The sequence below is a fragment of the Sminthopsis crassicaudata genome, chromosome 4 (assembly GCF_048593235.1).
Source record: "Sminthopsis crassicaudata isolate SCR6 chromosome 4, ASM4859323v1, whole genome shotgun sequence".
In the NCBI taxonomy this organism is placed as follows: domain Eukaryota; kingdom Metazoa; phylum Chordata; class Mammalia; order Dasyuromorphia; family Dasyuridae; genus Sminthopsis; species Sminthopsis crassicaudata.
The window spans coordinates 31,156,166-31,172,858 of record NC_133620.1 but is presented as its reverse complement, the minus strand read 5'-3'; the positions used below and the strand labels follow the sequence as shown (position 1 = coordinate 31,172,858).

The window sequence follows — 16,693 nt, the reverse complement described above, 5'->3', positions numbered from 1 at the left end:
CCGGCCAGACCGTCAGGGAAGTCCAGCGCGCAGGCGCGGCGGCGGAGCCTTAAAGGCACAGAGGCCGTCTCGGCCGCGTACTGGGCTCCGGGCCGGGACGGGAAGGGCTAGAACCGCCGCCGGAGCCGGGGCTTGCGCAGAGAAGTCCCTCCTTCCTGCGCGGGGCGGCGGCGAGGCCCAGGACGCAGACCGCAGCCGCGGGGATCCCGGCCTCCCACGCGTGCTCTGCGGTGCTCGGTGCCAGATCAGCCTTCCCAGCCGGAGGCCAGGGGCGAGAGCTTCAGCGCAGGCCGCCTCAGTGTTCTCCTCTGAGAAATGGGCACCCTCATCCCTCCACCCCCTCCCAGAGGGGGTAGTTAGAGGGCGCTTTGCAAACTCTCCGCGATATCTATGCAATAGTCTCTGTTCCGGCACAACCGATAGATAATTATCTGCGCTGTTTCTTACTATACGCTGGCGTAACTTATATGTTATTACTGTGCATTACCTAGCTACAAGCGTTCCGTATTAGAATTGTGGTATGTGATTTGTACATTACAGTGCACATAATTACATACATCATGCGCTGTGTATATTATGATATACTGTTACAGGGCATGTAATGTGAGAGCATCTTCATTATTAGATACAGGATGATGACTGTTATTATCCTTCTCCTGCCTTACCCATCCTCGGGGCCGGCTTCTCCCCGGCCGCAGCCCCACCAAGGAAGCAGCTTCTCCCAAACAGTCATTATCATGTGAATGGCCCGGGCGCCGGGAGAGAGCCCCGGACATCAGTAGTCAGGGCACACTGCCCCCGCCGGGAGTCTGCCAGGCTTCCCCTCCCCTCCCCCCGGCCGGCCGAGGCTTTGAAGGCCGGCCAAGCAGCCTCCCCGAAGACCAGACTGGCAGCAGAGCAGGGGTTCTGCAAAAAGGGATCTGGTCTGAGACCGAGGCAACCCTGCTCAGGCGGTGTCGCAGGAAAACGGGCAGCTCCGGGGAAAGGCCGAGGGAGATTCGGGCTCCCAACGTCGCGCCTCAGAAGTGGTTTATCAGCCTCCTTGTAATTATCGGAACAAAACCTCCTAACTCATTGCCTAGAAATTATCCCTAATGGTAACTAGTTATTTTCTCATTTAAATCTATGGAAAGTGGTCCTGGGAACCGATTCCACAGGAACTTGGAAGCTCTCGGGAGCAACAGTTCTATCATTTCCCCCCAAATTTCAGCTAATCATTAATAACACCAAGAAGCTGGGGAAACAAGCAAGGTCCAATAACTGGAGGACATCCTCCCCAGCGAAGATTGAAGGCCCAGAATCTCACCTGCTGCAGTGTTTGGAGTTAGATCACTTGGGTGAATTCGTGGTATTTCATAACACTGATTTTAATCAGCATCATAAACAGCCACAAAGCAGGAAGCAATGAAGGTCACAATAACTTTTCCCAGCGTGCAAGTCTGACCGAAAGGATACCCACTCTTTGGAATGGATTCCTTTTTTTTTTTTTCCCTTTAGTTTTATTTACCAGATATATGTTTGGAATGGGTTTCTAAGTAATTCATTTCACACACAAACTTATTGTGTGGAAGCAAACTTAATTTTCCTTATCTCAGACTACCCAGTGCTCGTCATACCTAAACATTCCAACTGATCTGTGATCTCATCACTTCAGTTCCTCAAGCATTTATAAAAAGAATCAGATAGATGGCCCAGTGGAGAGAGATTGGAGCTGGAGTTAGGAACATCTGTGCTCAGATTCCATCTCTGCCACTTATCAGCCAGATCAAAGCTTCTTAAACTCTGGGTCAAGATCCCCTGTGGGGCAGCATAACTGCAGGTGGGAGTTATGAAATTATATATCTACATAGAGAGGGTTACATAAAATTTCTCAGGCGAAATAAGATCACCAGTGGAAAAGGTTTAAGAAGCCTGGAGCTAAAGGGCCCTAGACAAATCATTTACATTCTACCTGTTTTAGTTTTCTCATCTGCAAAGAAAGGGATTAAGAATAGCATTTAATCTTCAACAAAGAGAAGATCTAACTCAGGACCAATTGATCAATGATGGACAGAATCGGCTACACCCAGAGAAGGAACACTGGGAAATGAGTGTAACTGTTTGTACTTTTGTTTTTATTCCCAGGTTACTTTTACCTTCTGAATCCAATTCTTCCTGTGCAACAAGAAATTCGGTTCTGCACACATATATTGTATCTAGGATATACTGCAACACATGTAACATCTATGGGAATGCCTGCCATCTAGGGGAGAGGGTGGAGGGAAGGAGGGAAAATTCAGAATAGAAGTGAGTGCAAGGGATAATGGTGTAAAAAATTACCCATGCATATGTACTGTCAAAAAGTTATAATTATATTTTAAAAAGAATAGCATCTAATTATTAATAACCCCAAAGTGTTATAAGGATAAAAATAATATTTGTAAAGCAGTATATAAATGCTAGCTACTACAACGTAAGAGCCACTTTTGTGTAGAGAGAGTTTCATCTCTGGGAGCTCCATTCACCAATGAATTCACAAGCTGAGGGGAAAAAATTGGTAATAATGTACCAGGCACTGTGCTAGGTGCTGGGGCCACAAAGTAAAAAGTGATCATCAATTGGAATATTGCTACCAACTGCAGAACTAAATCCATTTATGCTTGCCCATGCTGCAGTCCTACAAGCAGCCAACCCCTGTTTTGCCAACATCTAACCATCTTAAGATGGATAAAAGATCAGTTAGATGGACTAAAAACTACACTGGACAAAGGACTGGGAACCATGCAAAGACCAAGTACATTATAAATTCAAGTCATCCAACTTCAACTGGGCCCTCACTGCAACAAGGCAGTCCTTTTATTCTTCTCTAATTGATTCTCCATCTCAAGCCTTCACAAAAGCTTTTTCAAACCTTTTATTTGGTCCTCAAGCTTCCCATAGCAACCCCTCCCTCTGTCAGCTGAGGACTTTTGCCTTTGACTTCATGGAGAAAATAGAGGCTTTGATTGAATTCCATCTTCTTGCCTTCTCATCTCAAAACCTCTTGACATCTCTCCTCCTTTTCTCTGGCTTCAAAGGTTAGGTGTCCTGCCTTCTGTCTTATGTATATCAGAGCTCTTCCTCTCCTTCAGATTGCCATCTTAATCATCCCTCTCTAATCTTTAGTGTCTTTCTATTTTCAATATATACCCAAGTGTCCCCCACTGAGGCAGCTAGGTGCAGTGGACCACAGACTGAATTTGGAGTCTGGGAAAATCCTGCCTTAGCCACTATTTCTGCCATAGGAGCAAGTCACTCAACCCCTGCCTGCCTCCGTTTCCTCATCTGTAAAATGAGGGTAATAATAACATCTCACAGAGTAATTTCCAAAAATCAAATGGAACAGCATGAAAAATGCCTCATAAATCTTTAAAGTTCTCTATATAAATGCTAGCTATTATGATTTTCTTTGCCTTGTTCCGAGCTTCCTGACTTGTCCTCTGACTGGAAATTCTATTTCCAAAATTAGCAATAACATCTTAATTGCCAAATCTATTGGTCTTTTTCCAATCCTCATCCTCCTAATGATAACAGCTAATGTTTTTAGAGCACCTTAGGTTTACAAACTGCTTTTATCCTCACAACAATCCTGTGAGATGGATAATATTATTATTCTCATATTGTAGATGAGGAAACTGAAAACAGGCAAAGGGTAAATAGCTTGCCTAGTTATTTACATAGCTAGAAAATATCTGAGGCAGGATCAGATCTTCCAGGGCACTGTTGACCAACTCCAGGATATTCTCTCTCCTCTGGGCTTTCATGACACTAATCCCTCCTGTGTCTTGTCCTACCTTCCAAAGAATCCCTCAGTTTTCTCATATGACACCCTGTTCCTACCAGTGTTAAATGTCCTGGGTCCCCATCCCTCTCTCTCTACACCTTGTCTTTGGGCAATCTCATCATTCTCCTGGGATTTAATTATCATCTCTGTAGGATGTTACACACATGCACCTATATCCAGCCTTAGGTTCTCCCCTGAGCGTCATTCTCACGTCATTAATTGCTTATGGATATTTCCAACTGGATATCTTGAAAACATCTCCAACCCAACACCCAAAACAAAACTTATTTTCTTTTCCCCATCTTCCAAATTATTTCTGTTGAAGACATCATTCTTACAGGCTCCCCAGTTCAAAAGCTTCAAGCCCTCTTTTTCCCTAACCACATATAATCAATTTGTTTCCAAATCTGTTCAGTTCTACCACTACAAAATCTCTTCCTGTCTCTGTATTCACACAACTATTCAGGACATCATCACCTCTCACCAGGATTATTGTAATTTGTTTCCCCACCTCGAGTCACTCCCTCCTGCAGCCCATCCTCTAGGCTTTGCCAAAATGAATTACCTAAAGTATAATTTTCACTCGCTCCCCTATTCAATAAACTCTAGTTGATTCACTATTGCTTCTAGAGTAAAATATAAACATTTGTGTTTTGTTTTTCAAATCCTACACACTCTGACCTCAACCCATAGTACATAGGAGATGCTTAATAAGTACACATTAATTAGTCAATCAACTAATTGATTGATTTTCAGACTAGAGGGAGAGTTTCTGACTAGTGCAAAAGTCATATATGCAGAATGGAACCAATTGGCTTTCAGCCAGAGCAAGGGGAGGAGATGTCACACAATGGAATTTCAAGTATGTGAGTCCTTAGGCAACTGGATAAGGAATTTAGAAATGGAGCAACAGATGTCTTTCTTAGAGGCGCACTTTCACTACAGAGTTCAACTGTAAGCTCTCTGAGGAGAGAAGTGAAGTGAGGAAGGAGGGGATTGTGGTGCAGGAAGGAATAGGATACATAGATGGTGGAGCTTTCTGCTTCCATCAATCAACAACTAAAAGTGACTTGCTCAATTTCTGCCTGCCTCAGTTTCCTCAACTATAAAATGGCAATAATGATGGCTCTCCCTCCCAGGGTTATAGTAAGAATCAAATGAGATAATTGTAAAGAGTTTAGCACAGTGCTTGGTACATAGTAAGTGCTACATAAATGTTAGTGATTATCATAATTATCTTCAACCATAAATATAATAGATAGCCATGGGAGTTTCTTGGATAGGGGAGTAACATAATAAGCTCTTTAAGAAAATCACTTTGGCAGCTTCACAAAGTATAGATTCCAAAGAAGGAATAATAACAAGCTCTTCTGTACTAGAGATTAGTATAATTTAAGTAAAGATGTTGGTCATGTAAGTAAAGAGAACAGACTGAGAAACCTTGTGAAGCTAAAAGTGAAAAGATTCAGCAGCTGGCTATGTGGAGTCAGGAACAGCTAGGAGTTAAGAATAAATTCAAAGTTGTGAAGGATGATAGAACTCTTTATAAAAATAAAGAACAGAATTGGGGTGGGCTTGGGGGAAAAGATAACAAATTCTGTTTTGGACATGTTGAATTGAGATACAAATGGGATGTCCAATTCAGAATAAACAATTGGAAGTTCATGATGCATAACTAAAGCTCAGAAAAGAGACTAGAGACTATGATCTCTGTGAAAATGACACTCATTTTCATATATTTGCCCTCAATCTGACTCTAGAGACATCTGAAACTCAGAATTCCTTATTTTTTTCTCCAAAACCTGCCCCTCTTCCAGATTTCCCATTGCCTTCGAGGGAAACTCTGTCCTTCCAATTACTCACTTTCATCACTTCGATGTCACTCTCTGAAGAGCTGCCAAATCTTGTTAATTCTGTCTCTCCAACATCTCATGCATGTGTCCCTTTTTCCTGTCAGACCCATCGCCTTTCGCCTGTTCCACTGCAATAGGTCCCTAATTGACCTGCCTCATGTCTCACCACTTTCTCAATCATCTTTCATGGAGTTCCCAAAGTGATTTTCCTAAAACATGAATCTTTCCATGCCATCCTCCTCCTCAATTAGCTCCCATGGCTACTTATTGGCTCTAGAATCAAATAGAAACTCTTTTGTTTGACATTTTTCACAGTCTGACTCCTTCCTCTCTTTCTTATCTGGAAAAATGCAGTTACACCTGACTCCCCTTCACACACTCTACAATTCAAGCATAGGCAATGCTGTTCTCACCCATAACACTTCAGTCCTGTCTCCACCTCTGTATGTGGGGTCTTCTCCATTTCAGTGTAAGCTCCCTAGGGGAAGGCGCTTTTTCTGTATTTCTAGTACTTAGCACTCAATAATTTGTTCCCACAGTCATGAAGGTGACTGCAGCAGGTCCTGTAGAGCTCAGCTTCTTAAACTGTGGGTTGTGATCCCATATGGAGTCTCACAGCTGAATAGGAGGGTCGCAAAATTAGGATTTATGATCAGTAAATAGTGATATCTGTTTTATATCTCTGGGGTCATGTAAAAATTTCTCAAATGAAAATGGATCACTTAGAACTTTGTCAAGCTTCAAAGGCAACAAGGTCATCCACTGCATCCCAGGCCATGGCCAGTTGTCGTGACTATTGTCCGACCACTGGACTTGAATGACTCAAGAAAACAGAATGAGGCTGACAACTTTATGCAATTGTTTCACTTAAATCTAATTTCACATAAAAGTCAAGATATCACTGGTCAAAGGACAAACAACACACTGTCTGACACATAGTACAATAAATGATGATTGATATACCGTTTGGGGAATTCTCTACATAGAAATAATCATTAACCCAAAGGAACTAATGAGGTTACCAAGTGAGATGATTTCTATAAAGAACAGGACCCAGGGGCAGCTAGGGGGCTTAGTGGAAAGAGCACCAGCCCTGAATTCAGGAGGACCCGAGTTCAAATCTGCTCTCAGACACTTAATATTTCCTAGCTGTGTGACCCTGGGCAAGCCTCAGAAAAAAAAAAAAAAAAAAAAAGAAGAGGACCCCGTGCAGGGGCTTAGTAGGGCAGTCAGTCATGTAGGAGAAGAAGCAGGAGAGTAGGGTGGCAACAACGCAGAGAAGCATGAGTGCCCCATGAGAGAAGGCAGTCAGCAACCCGCTGCATGCATCAAATAATGCAGAGAGGTGGAAAAGTTGCATTTTTAAGTCTGTCAGGTTTGACAATTTAGTGATCATTGGTCATTCTGTAGAAAGCAGTTTAAATTGAATAGTGAGGCAGTAAACCTCACTAGTAATTATTGAAAATAATTACATTTTTTGAAGATTTGAGTAGCAATTGAGGGAGAGATTGTAGAAGCAATAAAGAATGATAACTTTTTCTAGAAGTTTAAAATGAGAAGAGGCAAAAGATGAGAGATATACTTCTGATATTAATAACTATTCTCCCTCCTCTAGCCCTTTGTTCATGGTTGGACAACCATGGTTGGAATTTTCTTTTTCTCCCATTTTGCCTGCTGAATTTTCTCAATCCTTTATTTTTTTTTTTTATTATCTAACACTTTTTTCCCCTTTTTATATCCTACTTCTCTCTCCTTCCCCCACTGGAAAAGAAAAAAGAAAAACAAAACTCTTGTGTGTGTGTGTGTGTATACATATACCTCCTCTATGTGTGCATGTGTGTGTGTGTGTGTGTGTGTGTATATATATATATATATATATATATATATATATATATATATATATATATATAAGAGAGAGAGAGAGAGAGAGAGAGAGAGAGAGAGAGAGAGAGAGAGAGAGAGAGAAAGAAAGAGAGAGAAATAGAATGGTCACATCTATTCAGGATATGGTTCATTGTCTCTCTCAGAAGCCAGGTAGTATTCTTCATCATCAATCTTCTGTAATTATGATTGATTATTGTGTTCTCAAATTGTTCAGCGTTATTTGTCTTTACAATATGTTTACAATATAGTACAATTTGTTCTTATGGTTCTACTCACTTCACTCTGCATCAGTTCATGTAAGTCTTCCTAGGTTTCACTAATTTTTTTTTATCATTTCTGATGGGAAAATAATATTCTATTATGTTCACATATCATAATTTGTTTAGCCATTCCCAATCTGTGGTCATCCCCTTAGTTTCCAGTTCTTTAACACAAGAAAAAGAACCTCTATAAATATTTTGTACATACGGAATCTTTTCTTCTTTCTTTCATCTCTTTGAAAGTATAGACCTAATATGGCATCACTGTGTCAAAAGTTAGACACAACTAAGTAAGTTTGGGGGCTTAGTTACAAATTGCTTTCCAGAATGGCCATACCAATTCAATGCTGCATTAATATATCAATGTGCGTGTTTTCCCTAAATTCCTCAAATGTTTGTCCTTTTTCTTTTTTGGTCAGCTTTGCCCATCTTCATACATGTGGTGTGGAACCTCAGAGTTGCTTTAATTTGCATTTCACTATTAGTTATTTGGGGTATTTTTTTCATATGGCTACAGATAGCTTGGGTTTCTTCCTCTGAGAATTGCCTGTTCCTATCTATTAACTAATTTTCAATTGGGTGACAGCTCTTTTTTTTATTAGAAAAGACACTTGACCAAAGAAATTTGCAGGGGGAAAAACTCCCAGTTAATCTTAGTTGCATTGCATTTGTTTGTACAATTATTTAAAAAATAGTTTATGTACTTAACATTGTATAACATTTCTACCCCCAATCTCTGACTCAGGTATTACCTTCTCAAAGAATCCTTCCCAGATCCTTGGGATCAATATCACCTTACCTTTCAGATCTCAAATAGCTCTTTGTTTTCATCTAATCACAGAATATTAGTGTTGGAAAAGATCTTTAAAGTTATGAAGAAGAGATAGGGTTGTAAAACAGCTGGAATTCTAGAGTTGAAGATAAGGAAAGCTCGTATTTGAATTGTAACTGTGTGACCATGCTCAAGTCTCTTAGCCTCAGTTTTCTCATTTATGAATGGGGGAACACTAATGTTTTTGGTGCCTATCTCAGAGGGTTGTTTCAAGATTAAAATAAAGGAATGGAGGTAAAGAATTTTGCAAACTTTAAAGCTTTACCTGAGAATTAGATATAATATCATATAGACAAATTTTAATTTTGACTAAAGCTAAATACAATCTTTTGCATACAGAAAGTACATTAAATAGTAGCGGTCTTGCTGCAGAACATAATCTAGCAGAGCCTGGATACCTTCTTCACAAATGCTTCAGACTTTGTCCATTCCATTTTTACTCATTGTTCTAAGGAGAGGACTCGACATTCCTTCTGCCAGCTGCTGTATCACCTAACATCCCAGCATCACCACAGACTAGCCCATTGCACAGTCCCAAGGTTCTATCTACTCTGCCACTCAATTGCCCTGGCCCTCAACTTCTTCATTTGTAAGATGAGGAATTCAATTAAATGACCCCTTCCTGTTATCTATGACCTATATGAAGATAAAAGATCCTCTGATGGCAAATATATAGATAATATCTGAATGAATTAATGTAGGGGAAGCATTTTGAAAACCTTCATGTACTAATTAAAAGGCTAGTTATATGAAGGTATTACCTGTTGTTAAAAAAGAAATCTTGTCACAATATAGCATTTCCACTATTTTTGTTGTTGTTTGCTTGCATTTTATTTTGCTTCACTTTTTCTCTTGTGCAGCACCATAATTGTAAAAATATGTATGCATATATTAGATTTAACATATACTTCTACTATGTTTAACATATATTGGACTACTTGCTATCTAGGGGAGGGCTTGAGGGAAGGAGGGAAAAATTGGAACACAGGGTTTTGCAAGGACTAATGTTGAAGAATTGTCCACTCATATTTTGAAAAATAAAAAGCTTTACCCAAAGAAATACTAAAGAAGGGAAAGGGACCTGTATGTGCCAAAATGTTTGTGGTAGCTAGAAACTGGAAACTGAGTGGATGCCCATCAATGGGAGAATGGCTAAATAAATTGCGATATATGGATATTATGGAATGTTATTGTTCTGTAAGAAATGACCAGCAAGATGAATACAGAGAGGCCTGGGGAGACTTACATGAACTGATGCTGAGTGAAATGAGCAGAACCAGGAGATCATTATACACTTCAACAATGATACTGTATGAGGATGTATTCTGATGGAAGTGGATATCTTCAACAAAGAGAAGATCTATTTCAGATGTAATTGATCAATGATGGACAGAATCAGCCACACCCAGAAAAGGAACACTGGGAAATGAGTGTAAACTATTTGCATTTTTGTTTTTCTTCCCAGGTTATTTTTACCTTCTGAATCCAGTTCTTCCTGTGCAACAAGAATTTGCACACATATATTGTATCTAGGATATACTATAACATATTTAATATGTATGAGAATGCTTGCCATCTAGGGGAGGGGGTGGAGGGAAGGAGGGAAAATTTGGAACAGAAGTGAGTGCAATGGATAATGTTGTAAAAAAAAATTACCTAGGCATATGTACTGTCAAAAAAAATTATAATTATAAAATTAATTTTAAAAAAAGAAAAAGAAAAAGCTTTAATAAAAAAAAAAAAAGAAATCTTGTCCACCTTGGACTTGTTTCTATTTTAATTTAAGGCCTGAGGACAGAGAGACTTGAGGCATTAGTGCCTACTTTAATGGATTGGGTCATCATAATTATTTTCTGGGAAAAGTCAGAAATATTGTTCCAAAGTTCTATAGAGTTATATACAAGAACAGATATAAAATGAAGTGAGCAGAACCAGGAAAACATTGTACAGTAGTAGCAATAGTATACAGTGAACAATTGTGAACGACTTGGTTACCATCAGCAATACAATGATCAAAGACAATTCCAACAATGCTATCCACCTCTAGAGAAACAACTGATATTATTTGAATACAGACTGAAGCTTACTATTTTTCTTTTTTTTTCTTTCTTCCTTTTAGTCTTGCACAAAATGACTAATATTGATGTGTTTTACAGAATTGCACAAATACAATCTATATCAGATCGCTTACTGTCTCAGGGAGAGGAGAAGGAAGGATAGAATTTGGTACTCAAAACTAAAAACAAACAAACAAACAAACAAACAAAAACAATGTTAAAATTGTTTAATTGTTTTAAAATATTTGCAGAAGGAAAGAAGGAAGGGAGGGAGGGAGGAAGGAGATCTGAATTTAAATCCCAGATCTTTGGGCCTTAGTGTCCTTACCTATAAAATTAGGAGGTGGGATAAGGATGCTTCTAGCTCCAAATCCACAACCCTAATTTCGTGAAGCTAGTTCATTCTTACAAAGCCAGAGGAAGGATTTAGATACAAATGCTGAGGACTATTTCCTTAGTTTGTATCAACATCAATATGAATGCTTTTTCCATCTTCATCTGAGATTCGAGCACACAGCAGCTTTCTGTCCTAGTATCATCTCAACCAACTTTTCGTTTCCGCATGAAATTGCCTCTCTAGTGACGTAGATTCCAGATAATCTACCCGAAAAGTCTTGTCATGAATTCTATTAGCCATTCATATTGCTTCAACCTCTCTGCTCACCCACAGCAATAACATTTCCAGGACAAAGTTCTAGGAGTTGGGTAAGGGTCACAGAGACAGATTTAATTTGGTCCTTGAGGAAAACATTGCTAATAATTACAACTATCCCACAATGGAATGGGCCATTTCCAGAAACATTGGGCTCTCCATCTTTGGACATCCTCTAGCAAAAGTTGGATGATCTCTTATCAGGTAGGTAATAGATGGAATTCCCATTCAAGACAGGCTGAACTATCTTGTGATTAGCAGTATCTTTATTTGAACCCACTGAAAGGCTTTGTACATAGTCTCTCAAGTATCTGCATATTTTTCTATTGTGCAAGTGGAGATATGGAAAAACAGGGGTTGTGGGCTCATAGAAAACATTCATTTTCCTAGTCTTGCTAGTGCTGTCAAGCACCAGGCCAGGAGTCATAAAGATCTAAGTTCAAATCTGATCTGTCTCTTACTAGCTGTGTGATGCCAGATAAATCATTTAACTTTGTTTGCCTCCCTTTCCTCATCTTCCAAATGAGCTGGACAAGGAAACAGCAAACCACCCCAGTATCTTTGCCAAGAAAACCTCAAATGGATCACAGAGTCAAACATGACTGAAAATCACTAAATAACAAGAAAAAGGTCAATTACGCAGAGAAATAGTGTCTAGTTTGCCCAAGAGTAAGAAACCTTGAAAATTTATTTAGAAGCATGATACTTATTCAAACTGTTCAACCTGTGGCTCAAGTGCAATGTTTGTTAAACCTCCAGGAAGACTGAATATCACTGAATTAATTAATTAATTAGCACAATATTTTAGTTGCCCCTCAGGTGGTCCTTTGCTTCAAACACTATCCCTGAATGAGTTCATGGTATCAACTACAATTCTAAGTGATTTGAAGGCCTCATTTCTCAAATATATAGAGAACTGAGTTAAATTTATAAAAAATAAGAGCCATTCTCCAATTGGTAAGTCATTATAAGATAATAAGTTTTCAGGTGAGGTAATCAAATTATTATATTAAAAAATATATTATATATATATTTAAAATTATTATATTATATTAATATATTATATTAAAGTTATTATATTATATAAAAAAATCAAGGATTGGAAGGAATATGGAAAAAAGTGAAACAATGCATTTAGTTGTGAACTGATACAATCATTCTATAGAGCAATTTGGAATGATGTCCAAAGAATTGTAAAATGCATACCTTTGACCTAACAATACAAAAAAAAAAAAAAAAAAAAAAAAAGGAAAAGGATCTATATATACAAAAATATTGATAGTAGCTCTTTCCTCAGGGCGAAAAATTGGAAAATGAGGGGATATTCATCAATCGGGGAATGGCTGAATAAATTGTGGTATGTGATTATGATAACATTAATATTGTTCTATAAGAAATAATGAGCAGGATACTCTCAGAAAAACCTGGAAAGTCTTTCACAAGATGATACAAAATGAAATGTACTGTGTATAAATTAATAGCAATGTTGGGAGGGGGGGTGATCAGCTGTGAATGGCTTTGCTATTCTCAGCAATACAATGATCTAAGACAGCTCTGAAGGTGTGTTCAGGGAAGACTAGCCTCTCTGGGGTTAGGGCTGCGGAACCCTTTCAAGGGCTGCTTTCCACCTTTGGTGCCCACTTGATCTACCCACCTGTGACTACAAGAAGCTATGCATGCACAATGGCCACACCCTGGTACACCATTTCATCAGACAGGCTAAACCACATCGAGGGGAAGCAAGGGGTCCCAAACCTTATGGTCAGGTCGTGTCCATCCCAAACTTGTGAGATGTCTCCTGGTGGAACAACCGTTTAGGCAGGTGAAGCTGGTACTATGGAGCACTTGGAGCTCGGTTAGACCTCGAAGATACTACCATCAGTCATCTCGACTGACCTGCCACCGGACAGTGATGGCTCTGGAAGCATGAGGCTGATGACTTCGTGCAACTCTGTCTGACTTAGATCCAATTTATGGGTGAATCAAAAGACATTACTATACCATATGAAAAATGTTATCCACACCCCAAAAAAACCCACAACTGATTGTATCTGAATATAGATTAAAACATACTTTTAATTTTTGCTTTATTTTTCTTTAGGACTTTTTTTTGGGAGGGTGGAATCTGTTTTCTTTCACAACATGACATGGTAATGTTTTACATAGCTTCACACATACCTTCTCAATGAAAGCAGGGAGGGAGGAAGGGAGACAATAAAGTTTTAAAAACAAATATTAAAAATTGTCTTACATGTAACTGAGAAAAAATAAAATATTAAACTGAAGAATGTTTTTAGAAAAGCATGTCTCTCTTTGTATCCCCAATCTCAGCATAGTACTTAGCAGACAGTAGGTACATAATATAGATGCTAGTTGACTAACTCATTAGAAAAAACCCTGATGATGGGAGATTGAATGGCAGTGGATAAGATGGCTAGATGGTGTCATGGGAATTTAAACTTGGAAAGATAGTAAAGAATAGAACTTCCTGGAGAATAGTGGTCCGTGGGGTCAGGAAGAGTCGGACGCCAGTGAACTGAACAAAAATTGACTGACTAACCCCATCTGGGTTTTGCTCTGCTAAGATTCAACATCTCAGCATGTGGTAGTCATTGTAGTGAGTTGTATATAGCATAGTGCAATAGGAAATAGTTTTGTTTATTCTTGCTTCCAACCATCTCCTGCCGGACACTTGGTTCAATAGTATCCAACTTTGTGGGCCACACTGTCCATGGTTTCCTTGGCCAAGATACTGGAGTGTTTTGACATTTCTTTCTTCAGTGGACTAAGGGAAACACAGGTTAAATGACTTGCCTAAAGTCACACTGCCAGGAAATCTCTCAAGCCAAATGTGAACCTGGTCTTGCTGACTCCAGGCCCAGCATCCTTTCCACTGAGCCATTTAATTATCTCCTCTCACTTCCTCTCCCAGATCTTTGGATGTGGCTGTGGGAATTCCCAAACACAAATACCCACAAATAACGGAAAGAAATAAGGAAAAAGGATATCTGCATCTTTAAATAAGGAAAACCTGGAGAGACAGAGATGGAAATTAGATGGAAATCTCTCTCTCTCTCAGCTAACCAACCCAAGAGCATTCTGGGTAACTGGTCAGCAGTCTCAGCAACTAGGCTGCTTCCTTCTCACTGCTTCCACCTCTCTCTGTTCCAGAACTCACATCCCTCCCACAGCACTGGTCTCTGGAGTTTTGTTCACCTGTTTATATCTTCATCTTCATCAACTGTAAAGTATCTTGGTTCCTCTTATCTGGCTCATGGAAACCCCAAAGTCTAAACCCAAGGAGAATGGAGGAATGAAGAAGGGAATTCAGCCCTGGAGACTGCAGTACACAAATGTCAGCTCCCTTTATCCTTTCAGGAGACTCTCCCAGTGAGGAGGGAAAGACCATCCCCTTCTGTCTCCCAGGTTCATCTGAAATCACTCTGCCTCTAATCTCTGAATCACCATCACCCAAGGTCCAAGTCAAAATACAAATTCACAAAAAGAGGGCTGCCTTGTTATACCAGATTAAATTTACCCAACCAATTAAATGAGCCCTTTTTGCACAAAGAGAATTTGCTTAAGGGTTCAGTTTGCAACCCTAATCACAAGGACAAGCATTAATATAGTGCAGAAGTCGGGATTTGAATCCAAGTTCCCCACGTCCAGGGGACTGGACTACTGCTGGTAAGTATCTGAAGTAGCATTTGAATTCAGGTCTTGCTGATTCCAAGTCCAAATCTATCCACTTGGCCATGGATTCCCTTTAGGAAGACCAACTTAAGAACCCTTGGACTGGAGGATCTCTGAGGTTCCTCTTAGTTCTCTGAGGACCCTTTTGGCTCTAAATCTATGATTCTCTAAAATTATGAGTTGCCTCTTTGTGGAGGTAATTATTTTGCTGTTGCTCCAAGCGTTCCCTATATCCATGAACTCATCTACCTTTCTTCCAACTCCAAGAAAAAGAAAGGCTAAAATAAAATTGAAGTTTTTCATTTTGAAAGTCCTTTCCCTAAAGATTTCTAGAGAGTCTAAGCTACTTTGAGTCCAATAACTCTGAGTCCCAATCGCAGTGTATCACCTGTACAAGGTACCTTAGTTCTGCTCCCCTCCCCCTTGTTTTGGTTTTGGCCTCCCAGAGAGCTCCCTAAGGGAAGGATCTGCTTTTGTTTTGTTTTGGTTTTTGTTTTTTGGCTCTTTTGGTAACCCTAGAGTTTAGCAAAATACCTGGAGCATAGTAAGTGCTGCTTAATAAGCTTTCAAGTCTGACTGACAATCCCCAGCTTTACATCTTGGAGATCTGCTCTGCACTGGGATCTTTTTCCTGAGCCAGTGGAGCTCTCCAAAAAACAAAACCCAAAAAACAGCTGAAAGAAGCCCAGTCTCTACCGCAATTCTTTCTCCAGCATTATCAGCTGCACGTTCCAGCAAGAATGACAAGATGGTGTGGAATTACAAAAAGCTGCCTTTCGCTGCCACCTCGCCATTAGTCATATGAATTCCTGGCTGGCCCCCTGCTCCCCTAGAGCAAAGCAGATGAAATAAATCCTTAAAATGAAACAGGAGAAGTAAAAGCTTCAGCTCCTCTAGGGGTTTTTCCCCCCTTTTTCAGAATAAACAGGATCACAAATCCTAACCCAAGCACAGACCATTCATTTTTGAGAAATAAATTCAATTTCCAGGTAAATATTTCTGGGGCTTACCTGTTTCCCAGCGTGGTTTCCAAGGGCAGTAGTCATCTTGAGAGTAACCATCATAAGCAAAGAGCTGGGGGAGATTGGGATTTTGAATTACATTTACAGCTGACTCATGGGGAGTGGTTTATGCTCACTCCACCCAGATCCGCACTTCTTTTCCTCCCACCATCAATTTGTTAGGGATCAGGTCTATGGGAAGCTGGGATAGTGGAGGACTTGGAGGGCTGGAGCTAAAGAGTTTCTCAGTTTTGCGTTTTGTTTTGATTAAAAATGGATGGAGTTTTAGCCATTATTTAACACTGTTAGTTCATTAGAGGCAAATTGGGAACCTTTGGCTATAGGCTTTTCAAAAGAGAGGGCTCCAATTTTTGGAACTTGTTCTCTGGCTAACCCCCCCTCAGTGTTAGTTGGGTGGATTTCAAGGAATTCTGCATTTAGGTTTTCCTTTGGGACTGTTCTTCAAATGGTAGCTGGAGTATTAGTACATTGCAAGCTTCTGTGTTCTGAAAGATGTATATTTACCCTCCCTGGCCATTTCCAAACCTTGGCCCCCATTTCCCCCAGCACCCTCATCAGCCCCTTCCTTCCAGAATTTGGCCCCTGGGACTCTGGACTCTCTCTTGGCTAGAACCAAGCCTCCTGGTCATTTGGGAAGC

The 16,693-nt window shown here is 40.0% G+C and overlaps 1 protein-coding gene across 2 annotated transcripts in view; it reads right to left on the bottom strand.

Moving 5' to 3' along the window:
• Window positions 1-16,147, bottom strand: part of EVI5 (ecotropic viral integration site 5) — a 214,584-nt gene extending 198,437 nt beyond the window's left edge. For both annotated transcript variants that reach the window (XM_074266231.1, XM_074266227.1), the window contains exon 1: window positions 16,044-16,147. Coding sequence is in view for 1 of the 2 variants with exons in the window: in XM_074266227.1 (XP_074122328.1) it covers window positions 16,044-16,097 (54 nt within the window). In the remaining variant the exon portion in view is untranslated. The remainder of the gene's footprint in view (window positions 1-16,043) is intronic.
• Window positions 16,148-16,693: the final 546 nt, after the last annotated feature.